The 19,594-nt window shown below is 49.1% G+C and overlaps 1 protein-coding gene across 1 annotated transcript; it reads left to right on the plus strand.

The window, feature by feature from the left end:
• Positions 1 to 2,076: 2,076 nt before the first annotated feature.
• FSTL1 (follistatin-like 1) lies at positions 2,077 to 13,534 on the plus strand (the record flags this gene model as incomplete). The annotated part of the gene is made up of 9 exons (XM_008938781.1): positions 2,077 to 2,181; positions 3,425 to 3,554; positions 4,612 to 4,644; positions 6,209 to 6,339; positions 8,441 to 8,559; positions 9,335 to 9,447; positions 10,664 to 10,774; positions 12,440 to 12,537; positions 12,778 to 13,534. Coding segments are annotated over 9 exons (885 nt in total), but the record flags the coding sequence as incomplete, so codon positions are not given.
• Positions 13,535 to 19,594: the final 6,060 nt, after the last annotated feature.

Genomic DNA, 19,594 nt, shown 5'->3' on the forward strand with positions numbered 1-19,594 from the left:
CGGCAAGCAGAGGCAGAGCGCTGCCATCTATTGCCAGGCCCCTGGACTGCACACCTCGCTGGCTGCCGACTCAAAGCCATGGCGAGCTCGGGTTTTTCCCTGGTCTTTGGCTCCGTGAAGGGATGAGCACGTTGTTCAAAACCCTTTAAATGGATCAGCACTTAGGTGCCTATGGTGAGTTTTCGGTGTGTGAGTGCCCTAGTCAGATTTCATCCTGGGAGAATTGTTTTTTAATTTGATTTTTGCAAAATGAGTTACTCTTGCTTTGCTGCCCTAAGTTGTGGGAGGTTGCTTTGTGCAGCGAAGCACTCATGTTGCTCCCATCCCACCCCAGAAGCACCTGGGTCGTTCACACCAGCCCTCCACCAGAAGATGAGAGAGATGGGTGTAGCAAATGGGGCCGAGTGTCTTTCATAGCTCAGAAAGGATGTGTGAGAGGAGGACAAATGGGCAGAGGGAGGACAGCAGACTGTTGTCGTGGGGTGAGCAGGCCTGGGCCACAGGGTGTGCTTCTGAACCAAGACTGGTGTCTCTGAATACTGTAGTTTTATTTTGTAGGATGAGCAGCAAGATAGAAACATCTGCAGAGAGTAAGAAAGGTGTTTGTTGCTATGTGAACCTGGAGGGAATCCTGCAGTGATTTAGAAAGACCTTCTTGGGCTTGATGACTCTGCAGTAGACCAGCAGACAAAATACTCCAAAGACTCACTCAGAAAATGGTCTGACTCTCCCTGCAGACTGTTCACACTCACTGTGAAATTGTGGCTTAAAAAAAAAATTTAAAAAAGAAGAAAATTAGTGTAAAGAAGCAACAGGAGAAAGAAAATGTGCTGAGCGTTTGTCGTTATATGTACAAATAGTGCTTGCTCCTCAGGTAAATTCTGCTCCTTTTTGATCACCTACTTTCAAAACTCTATGATGGAGGTACAAAGATACCACAAATCAGAAGAGTTTAAGAATAATACTCAGAGTTGAAAGTAAAAAAAAAGTCTTGGTATACTAGAAGAGTCACAGCAGATGTGATTGACCTACCCCACTGATTATTTTACATTCCTCAATCTTCTGTCTCTGATACAAAACTGTTGAGGAAGCCAGTTGGCTAGTACAGGTGGAAAATGTTAGATTGAAAGAGAGTAACAAAACAAATTAATGACAGAGCAGGGAATTAAACCAAAGTCTCAAAAGTGTGAACCCGTGGAACCATCTTCTCTTTTAAAAGTCCAAGAAAAAAATAAGGCTTTAAACCGATAAAAGTGAATGGTGGTTTTACTGAAAACATGATTACCCTCTGGAAGTATTCCCTCCTATGTGTCACCAGTTTAGGAATGCAGTGTTACTCGGAGGAAAAAAAAAAGGATTTGACAGTTAACATGAACAACAAGAATACTTGTGATGACTTTGGCTAGGAGAAGACTATGAAGCATATAAATTGTGCTGCAGGGCATCTGCAGTCAACTGCTGGCTCTCAGAGACCGGGAAGAAATTTTCTCTGTGAGAAGGTTACTGTCTAATTATCTATAACAGTGTTTCTTCCTTTGATGTGTTTAATCTTGACCAGTGGAGGCAAGATAATGAGTCATGTAGCTTTGTGAAGGTTTTTCTTGTGACAGGGGCATTATCTGATGTCTGATTTCTTCCACCTGTTTGGTATCACACCTTTCTCCAGGGTTATGTTCACCTTATTCTTAAATGTTTCAAGCAAAGACATTTCTGGTCCCTACTGTCTGTGGAAAAAGTTTTGAAGACGGGACTCCTTGACATGAGCAATTTATTCTTGCCATTCATGTTAGACTTTCTCTTCCTTGTGTTTTTTTGCTCCAGTTCTCCTAGGTGGTTTTCTGTGGACAACCTCAAGGAAGACTTCTCTTCCTGGGGCTGTAGCCCTAACTCTTTTCTGGTCCTGGTTATTGTCTGAACTGTCCATCTATTGCAGACATGTCTCTTTTGTTCTGTAATCTGTGCCTTAATACCTTGGTGCTCTTTGGTCCAGTCTACAACTTAAATGTGTTAGTTTTTAAAGCTATGTTGCTGTCCTTCCAGGTAACTTGACATATTTTGTGTCTCTGTATCTTGCAGGAAGAGCCAAGGAGCAAATCCAAGATCTGTGCCAATGTTTTCTGCGGAGCTGGGCGGGAGTGTGCAGTGACTGAGAAAGGAGAGCCAACCTGCCTCTGCATTGAGGTGTGGGCACAGCACAGGTTCTGGGTCTGGAACCACCATCACCCTCCGCTGGGTCTCGGTCACCAGAAGGATTGCATGATGGGATGTGGCTATGGCTGTTTTGGAGCAGCTGCGAATTTGGAGTGGCTCTTCAAACAGCAGGGCCTTTCCCAGTGTGCTGCAGGGGAGGAGTGCTGTGGGGTAGATATTGTTCAGGGTTTGCAGCTGTGCTGCTCACACAACTGCCTAGGGTCTTTACTTGCACAGGAGACTTGGCTAGAAGTCTCTTTTTGGGAAAGCCCAGTAGGGTATTGATATGCAGCTGGCTTTGAAGGGCACTCTAGGTAGTGGTCTGTGAGCTCCAAGACAGCCTGTCCTCACTGGCATCATGTTTGAGGAGGTTATAAGCACCCTACTGAATATCAGCTTTTGTAAAATGGAAATAATTGTGGTGGAGTGCAGTGAGGATGGATGGCTTTGTCCAGCAGGGAGCCAGGGATAGTTAGATGAGTCTTTCCCAGCTGCAGAGACAGAGTATTTCCCGACTCTGCTCTGCCCCATGCTTTCAAACCATTCCTTCCTGGCTCCTGGGAATGTGCATGTGACTCTTTGTTCCCACTTCCCTCAGAGCCTGAAGGTCTGCTGCAGCCAGGCCTGGGCACTGGGCAGTGAAATGCCCTGTTAGCAGAAACAGTCTGTCACTCTGGGCTGGCTTGGGCAGACACACTGAAAGGGACAGGAGGAAGAAGCCCACGACCTGAACAGTGGCACTAGTGAACTCTCCCTCTGCTGTAGGCCGTCCTGGTGGCTTGTTCTGCATTTGGTTGCAGAAACGTGGAGCCGAGTCTGCAAAGAGCTGCAGCAGAGCTGAGCAAGCAGAGGTGTACAGAACAGATTCCCAGACACTCCTCCGGGCAGGCGTGTCCGTGGCACGCAGAGCAGCAGTTGCAGGATTGAGCTCAGTATCTATGCTGGGCACTGATTTCTCTGCTAGGCTCTACTTTCAGAAAGCTCCTGTCATGGCAGTGGTGGTGACAGAGGCTGGGATAAACTGAATCCTTTGAACCTACACTCACACAGGCTTCCCTGCACACATTTTTGTGGGATGATGACGGGTGGGTTCAGCCTGTTCCAAACACCTTTTTGGCCAAAGAGGCTGTGCCAAGAGCTTTTGTAGAGTTGGACTGACACTGGGACTCACCTACCTCCCTCTAGCTGTCCTGAAGAGGCAGATAAAATGCTGTCTTCTCTGGCTCTCTCGCAGCAATGCAAACCTCACAAGAGGCCTGTGTGTGGCAGCAATGGCAAGACCTACCTGAACCACTGTGAGTTGCACCGTGATGCCTGTCTCACTGGCTCCAAGATCCAGGTGGATTACGATGGCCACTGTAAAGGTAACACTGCCAATGAGGGCTAGCTACACTCTAAGGGAGGGAGTCAGAAGCCAGGTGTAATAACAAGGCAAGACAGAGGCCTCGCCAGCCAAGACCTTGTCCCACAGTTGCTGAGTGGGGTAAAGATGGCAAGCCTGGGAACAACAGCCAGGTTCAACCATGAGTCCAGGTTATCAGACAAGTTTGTGGTGACGAAGTAGGCCTGAAGTCAAGCCATGAAATCAGGTCTGGTGATGGCAACCACAATCAGGCACAGACTAGTAATTGCTACACAAGTCCATAGTGATGCAGTCTATAGCATGTCTGAGGTCAAGCTGGGAAGACAGTCACCAGGTCAGGGCCTGGATCAACAGGGTCTGTGGCAGGTACAGGAGTGGTTGCAGCAGAGCTGGAGATGGGCATAGCTACAGCATAATCTCAGGCAAGGGCTAGGGACTGAGACATCATCTGAAATGGAGCCCCTGGGCTCATGGGTAGAGGGTGTGGGTGGAGGACATTCTTGCTTCTGCCTGCCTCTCTCTGAGCCTGTGGATTCCGCCAGGCAGGTGTCTTAATCTACCAGCTGAGGAAAGGTCAGGCTTTCAGGATAAATTCTCAAAGCCCATACTACTATCCATATTCATGAGGAAACCTCAAGAACTTCAAGAGCAAGGATTTTGCCTCAATTGTGGGGCTGTTTAACTCACCTTGCACTGTGTAGTAAAACTGATTCCTTATGTTCAGACATACCTTCATGTGTTTAAGTATGTGCCTGCTGCCTCTTGCCCTGTCGCTGGACACCATGGAGAAGAGCTTGGCTCAGTCTTCTTCATTTTCTTCCATCAGATTTATAAACATTGATGAGATTGCCCCTGAGCTTTCTCTTCTTCAGGCTAAAGAGTCCTCAGTCTCCCCTTGGGGTGACAGATGTTCCAGTCTCTCAATAACATATGTGGTCCTCATATTTCCAGAGACTCCCAGCTTACTCTGCTCTTGTCCAACTAGCACCCAGGGTGGGAAGAGGTTTGTATTGCTTCATGTTGCATTAGAAATGTCCTCTTCTGTGTTTCATTAACAGAGAAGAAGTCTGAGAATCCAGCTGCAAGTCCAGGTGAGAAGGATCTCATTGCATGGCTGGGGCATTTGGGAAACAAGATGGGGAGGAAGGTCTGCTGGGGGAGCTGCACAGCTCTGTGTAGAAATCATAACTCTGCACTGGTTGTGGCAGAGTCTGAGCTGATAAATCAGCTGGAATAGGATTGTCAAGGTCTTTACTCTGGGGTAACCTTTCACAGCTCATACATCTCATGGGCTCTTCACTGTGCTGGGATGTCTCAGGGACTCTGAACATGTACAGGGTGCAAGGAAACCCAGTTTGCCCCTAGGGATGCAAGCTCAGGGAAGAGACACTCTTTTGCGTGGTTCATTGAGGATCTAAGAACTATAACTGGACCTATGTCCCAGACTCCAAGAGCACTTTTGAAAGGAGGCTTTCCTTCAGGAGTGACAAACCGATGGCTGCTGGGGCAGAGGCAGTGCTGTGTAATTAACGGGGCACTGTCTGGGGAGTTAGGTGGTGTAGCTGAACCACCTCTTCCATCAGCCAGTAAGTCTCTTTGATTCTCTGTGCCTGGTTTCTCCCTTTATGCATTGCCTTGTGTACTTAGACTGTGAATTTTGGGGTCATGGCCTATGCTTCATTAGGGGACCCCTTTCCCATCCATGGCCTCTAACTGCTGGAGCTATATAATCATAAACTTCAACTTCTTAGGACAAATGACAGCAAACCCTCGTGCAGGCTTAAGGGAAAGGGCTATGTCAGGGCACGGCCACCACCTCAAAGCAGTTTCAAGGAAGTTCAACATTAAACATCCAGAATCCCTTCAGATTTTTTCATTCATCTATCTGGCTGTGGTTGTGGTGACTGGATTCAGAAGGAGATCCGTAGCGTAAGTGACACAAATGCATGCTGATTCCCCTTCTGGCTCCACTGACCTCAGCCAGTGTGGCAACTCAGAGAAGCCAGAAGATCTAGGCTTTCAGTTTTGCTTCTAAATACATAGTTCAATATTAGCACACTAGGTGGTATCCACCTAGAGAAACCTGTGACTTTGGAGAGCACTGTGAACAAGGTCAACTTGGCCCCCTCTCGTTTCCATTGAGAGTGGGCAAGTCAGGGCTCTGAAGAAACAAAACCTTTTGAGATAGTATGCTCTAAAATTCCAATACTGGTCACAGTGCCTTGCTCAGTCTAGTCTTCCCACTTGCAGAGGATGGAGGTTTTGGTACTTCAGGGTTAATGCCGACTGTCTGTTCTGCACGGCATCGGGAAGCTTGGGGACACTCTCCAGGGCTGGTCGGTCACCTTCCTCCCTCAGTCTGGAGAGCCTTCACACCGTAATGACAGGTTTTTTTGGGTGCAATGCAGAAGGGATTTGGCAGGAGTGTCGTTTTCTGGCCTTGCCACATGGTGTCACCCACAGCCCATCCACCGTTCAGCACATGGCACCTCTGCTTTGCTCTGTCTGTGGCACATCTCCGAGGACAGAGGGGCCTGCAGCCTGCCCAGGGTTGGCTTGCTGGTTTTTATTGCAGGTTGTCTCTCTGTGGTCACCCTGCCACCTTCATTTCTCTCATCCTTGCTTTGTCTTCTGCTACATCTTCTCCCACGACAGTTGTCTGCTACCAGTCAGACAGGGATGAGCTGCGTCGCCGTGTCATCCAGTGGCTGGAAGCTGAGATTATCCCAGATGGATGGTTTTCCAAGGGCAGCAACTACAGCGAAGTTCTGGACAAGTATTTCAAGGCAAGTAGAGCAGTGCCTGCCTCAGAGGCCAGAGAACATTCCTTGTCATGTCACTGCAAAGCAGCTGCTCTGTCCCCACCCAGGAGGCTCCAGTGTGTGTTGGACCTGTCCATCTGGGGGCCAGAGAGGTCTGGTATGTCCTGTGGTGTGATGTGTTACCAGCTGCCTGCAGCAGCTGCTGCCAGAGCCACTGACATGGCTACAGGACAGCCCAGACCTAGAGCATCCCCAGGGAAAAGGAGGAGGGCAAGCCAGGTGTGCCCTGTGACAGGGGAGAGAAGAACTGATTTTGGAGGACAAAAGATAGCCAGAGGAGAAAAGATGGGTGAAAGTGCTGGAAATGCAGGTACAAGGAGCAGGAAGGAGGGGCAGGGGCTGCTGATCCTTAGTTCCAGACAGTCCCAAGGCCATGTTGAGGTGGATAGAAGGGACACTTGAGGACTTTAAGCGGAATATTTGCTTGCAAGGAGTGTGGCCCAGTTGTGACCAAGAGCTGGCAGTTCCCTAGTGCTCTGCAGAGGGAGAGGAGCTGCCTGTGGGTCTTGGGCCCTGCAGTAATCCTCTTCCTCTTCCCTCCTCCCTGCAAGTCTGTCCCTCAGCCCATCCCAGCCCTCTTTTGTAACCAGCAGATCACACGCTTCTCCCATGCTCCTGCCACATGCACTGCTGCCTCCCTCCCCCTCACGCCCAGCTCCTGATAAAGACTTCAAAGCATTCAGGATGGAGCTGGAGGAGCAGGTGGGGAAAGGGGGAGAGTGTTTAAATCATAAGCTGTTGACAGCAAGAGATTAATGGTGCCTGACAGGAGTTAGTGCTGCAAGCAAATTTGCCATGACAATGGCACCCCCTGGTGAGACAGAAGAGCTGGTCCCTGTGCTCCAGAGAGCATCTTTGTCTTTTTAGCCATTAATGCTGCTCCATCTGTGGAAACCCACTTGTGACCACTGCCTCAGGCACCCCCCATTGGCACCTGCCAGCACCCAAAAGCTGCAGCGTCCTGTGGAGTGGAACTGCTCCATCCTTCTCCCTGCAAACATGATGTCCCCAGCCACCTTCACAGAGAGCTTCCCCAGGCCCTGGGCTTTGCTGCAACGCGTGGACCAGCCGTGGGCTTCCTCCACTGCCATGGCACAGCCTGGTCAGCCCTGCCAGCCCCACGCCTGTTGGGGTGCTGGTGAAATCCCACGGCCACGCGCAGAGGCAGAAAGCCTCAAGTTCTCTCTGCTGTTGATGTGCAGTTACACACAAGCTACAGCGTGCAGAGTAGTCTTCCTAGCAGTACAGGTTTCTCCTGAACCCCCATGGAGGTAAGAACAGACAGTGTCTCTTCCAGCATTCCTAGAAGCACTGTATGAGGAGCCACGGTGACCTGCCCCAAGTCACACAGCAAAAATCCGCTGGCAGCAGTCTGTGTGCAGAGTTTGTTTCCCCTCACTGCAATGCAGCTGCCTCGGAGGGGGCCCAGCATTTGCTGCTGAGTACCCAGCACTGATATGACATCTCCAAACACAAAGGCAAAATGCAATTACTTCTTTGGGAGCACAGCCAGGATTTGGGGGCTAAAAAATTCTGCTTTTCAGTGCCAGGAGTCCTGTCAAGACCTTAAGAAATTGGTGGCAAGGCGCTGTGCTGTTGCATTAAATTGTTCCTTCTTTGGGATCAGCAGAAAATTGTTTCCTGTGATTTTCTCTTTTGTCACTGTCACCATCCAGGCACCGCTTTGGATTTACACATATTGGAAAGCTGACACCTCCTTGAATGCAACTGGTCTGCTTTAAGGCAGGAGGTATATAAGAAGGCTAAGAGCTGGCTGGAACAAAGAGAAGAAATGGGGTTAGAGCCATAAATCAAGCAGCAGGAGGTGAATGTGAAGCAGTGCAGTTTATCAGTGAGAACAAGGCTAAGATCATGTTTCCCACTTTTGGTGCTAGTATGGATACGTTGCTTTTCTCTGAGCCTCTGTTCTTTGTGCAAAACAAGGATGATGTAGCCTGTTTCACAAAAACTTCAGAAATGCTAAGTGCATACGAAGAGCGAGAAGGAAGGGGGGCCCTGAACTGATAAATCAGACCCACTCACATCTTCCCACCTTTCCCTGCAGAGCTTTGACGATGGTGATTCTCGCTTGGACTCCACTGAATTCTTGAAGTTTGTGGAGCAGAATGAGACTGCTGTCAACATTACCACCTACATGGACCAGGAGACCAACAAGCTGCTCAGGTGGGCAGTGAACTGGATGCCAGAAGGAGAGCCAGGAGGCCAGATGTAGAAGAGGGCAGAAAAATCCACTCATGGAAAATATCAGTTAGGGCTTGCACTAACAAAGATAACTGTATGAAGTGGCTTCTCACTTAATTGTCAATATGACCTAAAGCAGCAGTCCTCCCCCTCCCATTAGGCATGTATTCCAGCCTTCTTGTGCCCTAAATCTAGTAGGTGTGCACCCAGAAGGTGAGTTGAGTGACAGAAAACTTGTTGTCTTTTTTATTTCCTAAAAAGTACTTCCTTTTATTTCTCCTAATAAATCAGCTTTGCAGTGGACCTTACCTTTTGCCTGATAGCTAGATTCAGTACGAGGAAGATGGTAGGAAAACACAGCTCATGGGCAGCCTGCAGTTACACCTGGTGTGAACATCATCTGAAGATGTCATCTGAGAGGTTTCGCTTCGTGCTGTGTGTGAGACAATGGGGAGAACAGGCTGCTTGTGGTTAGTCTTTGCTTGTATCTCAACTCCCGTGACATCATGTAGATGTCAACAGGGTCCTATTCCTGCTGTTGAAAATGCTTCCCAGCCCTTTGCCAGACAAGGAGTATTTTATAACAGTGTTTTTTTGTCTGTATGCAGTGAGGTTTCCTTACAGAGAGCACTTCTGCCAGACATCTCAGAGCCTTCCTAGTTACTGCTGGTTTTACTCGTCTGCACTCTGAAGCCAGCAGAGCAGGGACCAGCCTGGTACAGCCCTGTGCAGAACATGCCTCTGTTTTTCCTTCCAGGGGACTCTGCGTAGATGCGCTCATCGAGCTGTCAGATGAAAATGCTGACTGGAAGCTCAGCTTCAATGAATTTCTCAAGTGCCTCAGCCCATCCTTCAACCCACCGGAGAAAAGTAGGAACTCCTCACTTGTATTGGGGCACCACAGGGGTCCTAGGAAGGGATGAAAGAAAAGAGACGTGCTTTGGGCCCGACATGGGGTGCTGTAACTCTGCTCCCAGAGTTAATGTTGGTATACACGTCCCTCCCATCTGACAGCACCCCTTGCCCTGCACTGTGAGAAGTACTGCTTTTTCTGTCCCACAGCTCCCACAGCTCTTGAGAGGAAAAAAGTTTAGATTTTAGGAACAAGGGTGTACATCAAATGGATATGATAGGCTTTGAAGGTCAGGGCATGTATTTAACAGTGCGGAGATAAGTCACGTGAGGAGTTCATGTCTGGATTACTTGGGAAAGTCAGACCAGACCAAAGTCCTGCTGTGCTCTGCCTTTCACACAGGGAGCCTCCCTGATGAACATCTCAAAGTTCGCTATCCTTCCAAATCCTGATTAGTGCTATAGTTCACATGGAAGCAGCTTAGTGTTCTGCTGACCAGGCAGTCTACCTAGTCATCTGGTTGTCTCCTCAGGAGGTGCTGGTCCAAAGGAGCTGGATTTACATCCCACTCTGGTGGCACCAAGAGACAGACAGAGGCTGTGGTTCTTGGGGAGTATCAAGTTGAACTCTGCTACCTGTTTCAGTGGGAAGCCAGGGATGCTGCACCTCCCCTGGAGAACATGATCAGCTGGTTTTCAGTTAACACCATACAGGCCCTCGAGTGCTCGGTGTGGGGGGGGCTTGTCTTAATCGTATAATGGAGCTGTTGAAAGAAATGTGAGCTGAAAAAGAAAACTTTTTTTTTTTTTTCATTTCTTTCTTAGGGCATTAGCAAATACACAGATCATTTCCCCACCTTCTCCCCACCTTGGACAGGAATGGTTTCAGAGTAACCAAAACTTTCACCTTGGGGACTCTTGTCTATGTAAAACAGACTAGTGAATTCAAACAAATCCAAGATTGAGGTTTCATTTGGAATTGAGAAGTTGAATTTGTATGTGTTCTTCTGAGGAAGCCAAATGAAGTGTTTAACTTTCCCAAATTACTTTTTGGCTGATTTCACACACCATATGCAGCATGAGTGTTTTAGTCCTTGTGAAACTTTTGGTGGTTAGAGGAAGGCAGGCCTCCTCCAAAACCTCGTACCTCTTCTGTGTCAAAGGACCTCCAAAGTATGTTGTCTTTAGTCTGCTTGCTATCCTGCAACTACTGTCCCTGTTTGCACCTCTCCAGAGTGCGCCCTGGAAGATGAGACGTACGAGGACGGCGCCGAGACGCAGGTGGAGTGCAACCGCTGTGTCTGTGCCTGCGGGAGCTGGGTCTGCACCGCCATGACCTGCCAGGGTCCGTGAGCTCGGTTCCTGGGGTTGCCTTGGTACAACAGAGGGTATCTCGCTTCCTGTCTTTCCCAGGGCACCAGCTCTCCATATTTCTTCTCTCTCCAGCTTTTCCTCAGTTTCTCTGTGGGTGAATTCTGTATCACCCTCCTGTGTTTCAGGTTGACCGAACCCAAGGTGGTTCTCTTCTAGAGGTCAGAAAGTGTATAACTGGATTGGGAGGCACGCTGCTGAAATTTGTGGTTTGGGTTTGGTGTCATGAAAATTCAGCACCGAGTGTTCTGGACCAGAGCTACTCTGTCCAGCTGGCTTGGAGCATGCACGGACCAAATAGGTCACTCAGCAACCATACACGTAGGTGTGAGCAGGTCAGCTTTCCTGTGTGTGTATCGCTGTCCTTGCTGTGTCTGTATTTATGATATCTGTACAACAGGAGCCAGGGTCCTGTCTTGCCCCGGGGGGGAGAGAGGAAACGTCATCCAGTAATGCCAAGAAAGCACTTGTAGCTTCTTGCCATAAAAACTGTGGAAGAAGTGAATGGTGATTGAGATGAAGGGAGGTGGTGTTTATAATAAGGCAGAATTGTTGGTCTGTTCTTCATCAAGAAGGCCCTTTTTAAATTTTCACAGCCGTGTCACAATGGTGAGAAGTGGTGGTGAGGTTGTGAACGATGGCTCTCTGTTTTACCTTTTCACAGACTGCCCAGGGCCAGTGGAAAGCCAGCTTTCCCCTGCCTTGAGAAATGAACAGGACCTTGTCAAGAAACCATCTCCACCCTACCAGCACTGCACTGCATTTTTTTGGCCCTCTTCTGTAGGAGGCAGGCCTTTGCTTAAGCTTTGTTTTCCATGCTGTGCAAGAGCTGTCAGCAGTGCATTAGTTCAGATCTGTAGCCATTAGTTTGGGCAGAGAAAGAGGGAAGTGAATGGCAAGAGAGGTGTGTAGAATTAGTCACATTTATCTGGCCTCCTGCAGCCGCAGCTTCAGGATCACCTCAGCCCAGCTGTGGGTGTGGCAGCAGGAAGTCGCCTCAGAAAAGATAACTAATACTAACAGACCTGCCAGCAGAGCTGTGGGTAGGTGTCAGAGGTTAAGCAACTGAATGAGAGGCTCTTTTTGCTGCCTCCCCAGAAATGACCTTCAAAGCTGCTATGCAACACCTACTTTGTCCCCTGCATTCAAGGCAGAAGCATGCAATGGGACAATTCCTTGCCCATGTCAGGGCAGCAGAGGAGTTAGAGGCTATTGTTAGAGGAATGATGAAAACAAAGAATCAGATCAGATACATCAGCAAGTTACATCTCCACTGAGCAAATAACCTCTTCATTAGGCACCAATTACTGTACTTGGATAGCACTGAGCTTCCGTTTATTGCCTACAGGAGGCCAAGATGTTTGAAGTAATTATAGGTGCTTCTTTTAACTAATGTGCAGCCTCTTCCTTGTGGCTTTATTTCCTTACCGCGTGAGAGGGAGACATGAGGACAGACTGGATACTCAGGGTCTGAAGTCCGGGGCAGCCACAAGGCCCATTTTTTTTTTTTTTCTCAGAAGCCAGTCCATCAGCAAATCATCCCTAAGGCTGTGGACAACCTGCTTCTTTTTATGTGGTTCAGTCCCTGAAATTTGTGTCCCCTACTTGTGATAACACTGAACTCCATTTGTGTTTGCAGGGAAGAATGAGAAGGTGCCTGCTCAGAGACGGCGACCTAGTGAAGACTTGACTGAGGAGGAGCTGGCTAGATACGTTCAGGAACTGCAGAAGCATCAGGTTAGCGTGAGGCTGGAGAGGTCTGCCTGCACTCAGCCTCTTCTTGCTAGAGGAGTTCCCTCTGTTTCTGTCCTGTGGAGACTTCTGGCAGAAGGGGGAGGACAGTGAAGGGTGGGATCCCTGTTCCCTGTGGGGACAAATACAGGTGTGGGACTTTGATGTGTAAGCCAGTCTGGACACTACTTGTGGATGGACCAAAGACTTTGGTGCAGAGCCTCATTTTGTGCTCTCTTTCTCTAGGAGACAGCTGAGAAGACCAAGAGAATGAGCACCAAGGAGATGTAAGGGGCCTCCACACAGGAGGAGCCCGGGAGGATGGGCCCAACCTGCCGCCCTGTCCTCCAGTGCTGATCTCAGTATGCACAAGTGTCTGCTACAGTTGCCCAGTCACAGATATTTACATTGTATAGCGATGGGTTATTTGTTTTGTAATACACAGAGAATGGGGCCAGGAAAGGGGAGCAGAGCCCACCTGTTCAGGGAGCTTCATTGCTGGGGCCTTGGAAGGCTGGGAGGGACTTAAAGCAGCCTCTGGGACCCTTTCCCAGGGCAGACAGCTGCTCCCTCCAAGAGCTAACAGGGATTTCTTGTTCCCCTGGATCTGGGGAAAGGATGGAGGTCAGTGCTTGATAGAAAAGGGGGTCTTCAATCGATAAAATTGTCAGCACCGGCCTTGGCTGCAGAAATACAGGCCTGGCAGTTCCGTGGCTGAGCACGTGTGCTGCAGGGCATCGTTAGCCAAGGACCTTGCCCTGCTTACCCTCCCCTTTGGTTTGAGCTCCTTAAAGCTGGTCAGCCTGGTGTCGCACCCGGACGTCGTAGTGCCATGCTGCTGGCGTGAGTCCAGCACGTTCCTCCTTGCTTTCCACCAGACTGTCCCCAGCAGCTCCTCCAGTACATTGTGGGCTCCAACACAACATGGTTCCTTTGACCTCATCTCACTCTTACTCTCCCTGCCCCCCTCCTTAGAGGTGCTATTGTATTTTTTTCTTATCACATTCACATGCTGACTCCCCTTGTTGTGTTGTTTTGTTTTTTTATTACTTTATTTCCTATGATAGTAATGCAGCTTTTATATGTTTTGTAGCTCTAGACCTTTCCAGAAAACCCAGCCTGTGGGGTTTTGGTATTGACAGTGCTGTAATGCCCACGCACAGTTTGTATCACGCTGCACTCGGCCACCGCAAACAGCACAAGCAGCTCGTGAGCCCTGCACTGCAGGGTGTTTCTCAGCTGGGGACAGCAATGTCCCCTGTGGGAAGGAAAGACAGGGCTGGATCTGATTTGTTTGACCAGGCACAGATTGACACTGCAGCCCACTAGCTCTTGCTCCCTTAGCTAGCATTGACCATATGCTTAAAGGCCACGCTTGTGCCACTCTGAATTGCCCAGAGGGAAGTGCCAAGTAGTTTAGAGACAGAGGGACCAGGCAATCCCATTAGCAGGGTATGTGAAAAGACTTAACTCCATGGAAAACTGGTTAATTGGAGTCTGGGCTGTTGGCCATCATCTTGGGCTTTCCATCTCCCTCTGGGGTGAGGCAGCAGTATTACTCTTTGGTTCCATGTCTGAGTCTGCAGTCAGGGCTGGAAACCTCATTACTGACACATTTCAGAGTGTCTTTGATCAGACCATCTTTGACCACCCTCACATCCCTTCATGGGTCATTTTCATCTGACCCGTTTCTCAGAGCATTGTTCCTAGGTATAAGTGCAGTGCTGGTTTGTTGACAATCACCTCTGTAGCCTCAAGCCCAGCTGATTTCCTCCTGCAGTTGTCTAATGTAATTCATACACTCCCACACCTGAACACCCAGTTCCCACATTCCCTTCGTGCCCCTGCTGTGCATCCCAAGCAGTTGTACATACCCTGAGACAACTGCTTGTGACTTCTGTTTTCCTGTTTGTAAGCAATGTAGCAGTTGTTTCCAGGTATCTTGCAGTCCCTAGTGCTTACTCCAGCAAAACTTCACATCCATCTGCAAAAGAATATTCTGCTTGAGTGAAGATCAGCAGGACTTTTGTCCCAGCCTTCCCCTTTTTGCACAGTGCTTTCCTTGGAGAGGAAGAATGAGTTGGTACCGAGCAAGTATAGGAAAAAGAGAAAGCTTGGTCCCTCCTGTGGTCTCACCCATGACCCAGATTTGTTAAAGGCTGCCTGGTCTTTGAGTTGTTTTCCTGATCTGAACCCAGAGGACTTCCACTGACTTTGGCACAGTGCCACATTTCCAGTGAGAATCACCATCTCCCCCACTATGCTCGGACATTTTGGCATAGTACCTGCCTGTTTCCTCTCCCATGCGGGTCTGGATCTGAGAAGCTGTCACCTGTGAAGGCAAGGGGAGTGAGTCCATATGAGCTGAAGGTAATAGACAACACTACACTGAGACAGAGTAATTGTTTGTGTTCTGGTGGCACTGGATGAAGTGGATGGAGAAATTAGGAGCACTCGTTAGATGTACCTTCACTCCTTCCCAACAGTATGAGCAGAACAGCTTCATGTGCTGGATCCGGAGTCACAGGAGCATTGTTAGTAGATGTTTTGCTTTATTCTGACCCCGCTCTGAGAGGTAGTTTGTGCCTCCCAGCTCACTTCCTTCCAGCTTGGATCGTTAAAGTGCCTTAGAGAAAACACAAGAGCTTGCCTTAAAGGCTTTCCTTGGATGGAGATAACATCTTATTGTCCAGTCAGGAAAACCTCCAGCTGGGAGAAGCAGAGCATGTGCAGGAAGGGGAGGCTAATCCACGGCTGAAGGGCTTCTGTGGGCTGCACTGTGCCATAGGTTCTTTAGTCCCCTTCCTGTCTCGAGTGGCTGCTGGAGGCAGCTGGAGAGGTGGGTGCTGGCAGGTGAGGTCCGTAGAGCTTGTGCTGGCACTGGAGGCAGAGGGATGAGCTGCTACCTCAGGCAAGGCAAGCTGAGCTCTGACAAGCCACGCAACACACCCTGGGACAGCAGCGGGGTGGGGATGCAGCCAAAATACCTCCACGGAAAGGGCTGCCACATATGGAGCCTCTTCCTCCTTGTGCCCTCAAAGGGGAACACAGCTGTGGAGAGCGACGCCTCTGCTAAGGGCTGCGGTGCCCCGAGGGGCCCGCCACGTCTCCTCCCACGCTGAGGGGAGCGCAGCCGCCGGGCAAGCGATGCCCAGCCTGCACCCTGCAGCGGGCTGGCAGGTCCCCAACTTCTGCAGGGTGCCTTGGCTGCTGGGGAAGGGCGTCCTGAATTCCAGCCGTTGCCCTCTGGGACAATTGCTGTACGAGGCTGTAAGGGGCAGGGAACGCATTTACTTTTTTCCAGAAAGCCAAATTTAAGCAACAAACAAAAAAGTCCCACTCCTCCCTCTATATTCCCTCCTGTATGTGTGTGAAGTTTTATCAGTATTCTGTAGGTTTCCTTAGTGCACTTATTTTACTTGATTTTGTAATTGTTTTGAAGCAGGGGGGTTTGGATATTACTGCCAAATGAAACAAAATTTAAAAAATAATGTGTTTTGTTTTATTTCTCACAAGTTGCATTCCTCATTTTCCTCTTAAAAAAGAAAAAATCAGCTCTTCCACATTTATACACAGATCTCAACACGCTTGACAGGTGTGGGATGGGACTGTCTCTGTTCTCTAGTGGAGGAAAGGGAGGTAAGCAGGACGTGGTGAGCCAGCAGCAGAGGTGCAGCCATGACTCCTGCCCCCCAGCCACGTGCTTTTAATGACGAGGTTCCTCCAGGGTCCTTTCCCTATACCCCGTTTGCTCCCCCAGAACATGCTCCACCTGTGCCGTTGGGCAAGAAACACCCTGCAGCTCTCCATGCGTGGTGTGAACGTGAAGTGAACCTGTGTTGGGGTCACGCTGCCAACAGAAAGGCAAATGGTTGTTGGATGGGAAGAATACGGAGGGACACAGGCAGTGACATAAGGGACAGTCGCCCTGTCCCCTGTGGCATCGGGGCAGCCTCGGCTGGAGTACACAGCTGGTACCTTCTGGTTTAGGCAGTGCCTTTCATAAAACAGGTGGAACAGGTGAAAAGAAGCCAGGGGGAAGTAGAAATAATAACCAAAGGCCTTGAAAATATGACTTAAAAGGACAGATCAGAAGCCTCAGGCACAGTTAAGAAGCAAAGCTCTAAATCTGGCATCTGCTTCCAGGATGAACATCCCATCTTGCTGTGTCAGATAGGAGACTAGCTTCAGTTTTGGCAGTCAAGGCAGATCCAGATGAGACATCAGGGAATGCCTTTGAGTGTCAAGGTTAGCAGAGAACTGGAAGATGCTGCCTTGATACTTCACAGATTTCCTACTTGTACAGATTTTTAAGAAATTACTGGAGTAACAGCTATCAGGAAGAGACCAAATATAGCTGATCCTATACCCTAAGAAGGGAGAAACAGGCTGTTGAGCCTCCTGGTATCCCTTCTTTTTCTAATATGACCTTATGAAGGCTGAATGGCTCCTGCCTCCCCGGGTGAACTGAATGCTGGAACAGCCTTTAATGGTGGTGTATAACAGGAGGATAATGTCTTGCCATTCATCTCTCCCAGAACTGTAATGGACTTAGTGGCTTCTACGGTGGTGAGCTCTTCTGTGCAAATGACAGTCCAACAGAGGAAGAGGCTGCGTTACTTTCTTTTACTTGGCATGCTCCTTCCAAAGCTGTTCAGAAAACTGAACAAAAACCCACTGGACTTCTGGAGTTCATCTAGTCCTACCCACTGCCAAGGGAGGTTCACCTAGGGCAGGTTGCACAGGATCACATCCAGGCAGTATTTGAAAGTCTCCAGAGACTTCACAACCTCTTGGAGCACTGGAGCAGGGTGCCCAGTCACATTCACAAGAAATAAGTTTTTCCTGATGATGAGGTGGAACTTCCTGTGTTCTAATTTGTGCCTTTTGTCCCTTGTCCTATCACTGGGCACCACTGAAAAGAGACTTTTCACACCAAATGGCCTCTTTTGCATGTACCAGCTGCTGTGTAAGCAGCCTGAACTATGGCATTCCCTGCCCACTCCCTGCTCAGCTGTAAAGTGAGTCTGCTTTCTTACATTCAGTTTCTACTGCTAGAATCCCAGGGTTTTAAGGAGGAATGAAAGGAAATGTCAGCTGCAGTTAGCTAGACGGCACTCCAAATACTTTGCCTTGTGCATCACACATACTTACTGAAGTGAACTGACTTTGGAGTGGGAGAGAGGAAGAGCAGGAAGGCTGTTGCCCACCTCTAGCAGAGGCCTGGATAAAACTCTGACCCGTCTGTTTGCGGAGTTAAGCACATCTGAGTATTAACAGGTTGCTGAACTGTGTAACTACATGCCCTTAGTCACAATTCTCCTGTGCTGTTTAGTCTCAAACTGCGAGATACGCTGTTCATGTCATTGATCAAGACTGGCATTTGTAAGGTATTTATTAACTTTGATTCTGAAGATGGGAACAAACTGACCTGTCATAAGACTCAGTTCCTGAAAAAAAATGAACCAGTTCACGGGATACAACTTGGGAAAGCACAGGTTTAAAGCACTGCAGGAGACAAGAGCAACCTCCAGATGACCTTACTCTTGTGCTTACACAAAACCTCCCACAAATTATCCTGATCCATCTGAAACAGCACAGCTTTTATAGAGTGGGCAAAATAATACTGAAAGGAAATAATACTGGTACAGTGTCTGCTCTTTGCAGCTGTCTCTAGGTTCACATCAGGGGCTGTGTTTGTGAATCTGTAGAGACTTATAAAACAAATTAAACAAGTTCAACAGAAGGTGACCCGTTAATTCCCACCTATTATGGCACACCCTTTCTTGGAAGGCTGAGACAGCCCTGATGACGCTCTTGGGAACGGGAGCTGTTCCTTCAAAATACATCTAGCAGTAAAATCCAGAGTTCATAGAAGTGCCAAAGGAAAGAGAAGTGGACCATGGGTTTCACCCATAGTATTCTGAACACCTTTAAACTTGGCATTCTTACTGCTCCATGCATTGCTTTTAAACTCTTGGCTGGTATAAGCCAACCATGGTTTGTCTGCATTTCTTCCACTCTAACATAGCAGAGATGACAGAGACTTTATATGAAGTGTTTTAAGTGGGTGGTAGATTGCCACTCTCTTCGTTTTGGTTCCTCTGCCAAAGAAGGAAGTCTGTTTCTTATGCCTGTACTTTGTCAGGGCAAAAGTTCCCTTGGGCTGTGAATCTTCTCATTGTCATCACACACGGCGGCTGCTTCTTCCAACAGGCAATTACTGATTACACTGCTGTTAACCTGTGTCCAAAGGGCGATGAATTGAAATCGTGAATCTCAAGTTGCCGTGTTGGTATGTAAGGGTCAGCTCCGTACCAATCTGTAACCTGCATCAGGCCTCTTCACCTGACAGACCTACGTGTTGTGGGTTAACTCCTGCCCACGCCTCAGCTCAAGATTACAGCTGCCTTGTCACCCTGGACAAGGAGATACACCAAGGTACTTCTGGGGAGGAACCTCTTTTGGTGGCAAGACCCCACCAGCAGCAGGTCTGCAAGGGCCAAAGCAGACAAACGTGGAACAAAACACCACCTGACTGCAAGGCTGGGGATGCCACCAGGAGCCACAACAGAGAGCGGCCTGGGGGCACGGGTGGGACAGAGCGTGCCTTTCCTCCAGGCCTGGGGATGAGTAGAAAGGACAGGAGGATGGTTATTTCTCAGTTTTTCAGTCAGAGGGACTCGGATCTCTGGTGTCAGCCAACTCCAGTGAGCCTGGAGTACAACCCCTGGAAGGGCGCAGGTGCCATTTCCAGGGTCCCCATGGGCACCCAGAGGTTCTCTGGCAGCCCAGATGAATGGGCCCACTGGGAGCGGCCTGTAACAGTGACCCGGGGTGGCCAGCAATAGTGACACAGGCGGGTCAGTAACGTTGCCCCGGGGGGGCCAGTAACGGTGACACAGGAGGTCAAGAACATTGACCCAAGGGGGCCAGTGAGGGTGACCCAGCAGGGTAACGGTGACTGAGGGATCAATAACAGTGACCCGGCGGTCAGTAACAGTGACGCAGGGGGTCCAGTAACGGCGACCCCAAGACCCAGCAGTGACCGGGGGGTCAGTAA

Source organism: Merops nubicus, unplaced genomic scaffold (genome assembly GCF_000691845.1).
Source record: "Merops nubicus isolate BGI_N331 unplaced genomic scaffold, ASM69184v1 scaffold35860, whole genome shotgun sequence".
NCBI lineage: Eukaryota > Metazoa > Chordata > Aves > Coraciiformes > Meropidae > Merops > Merops nubicus.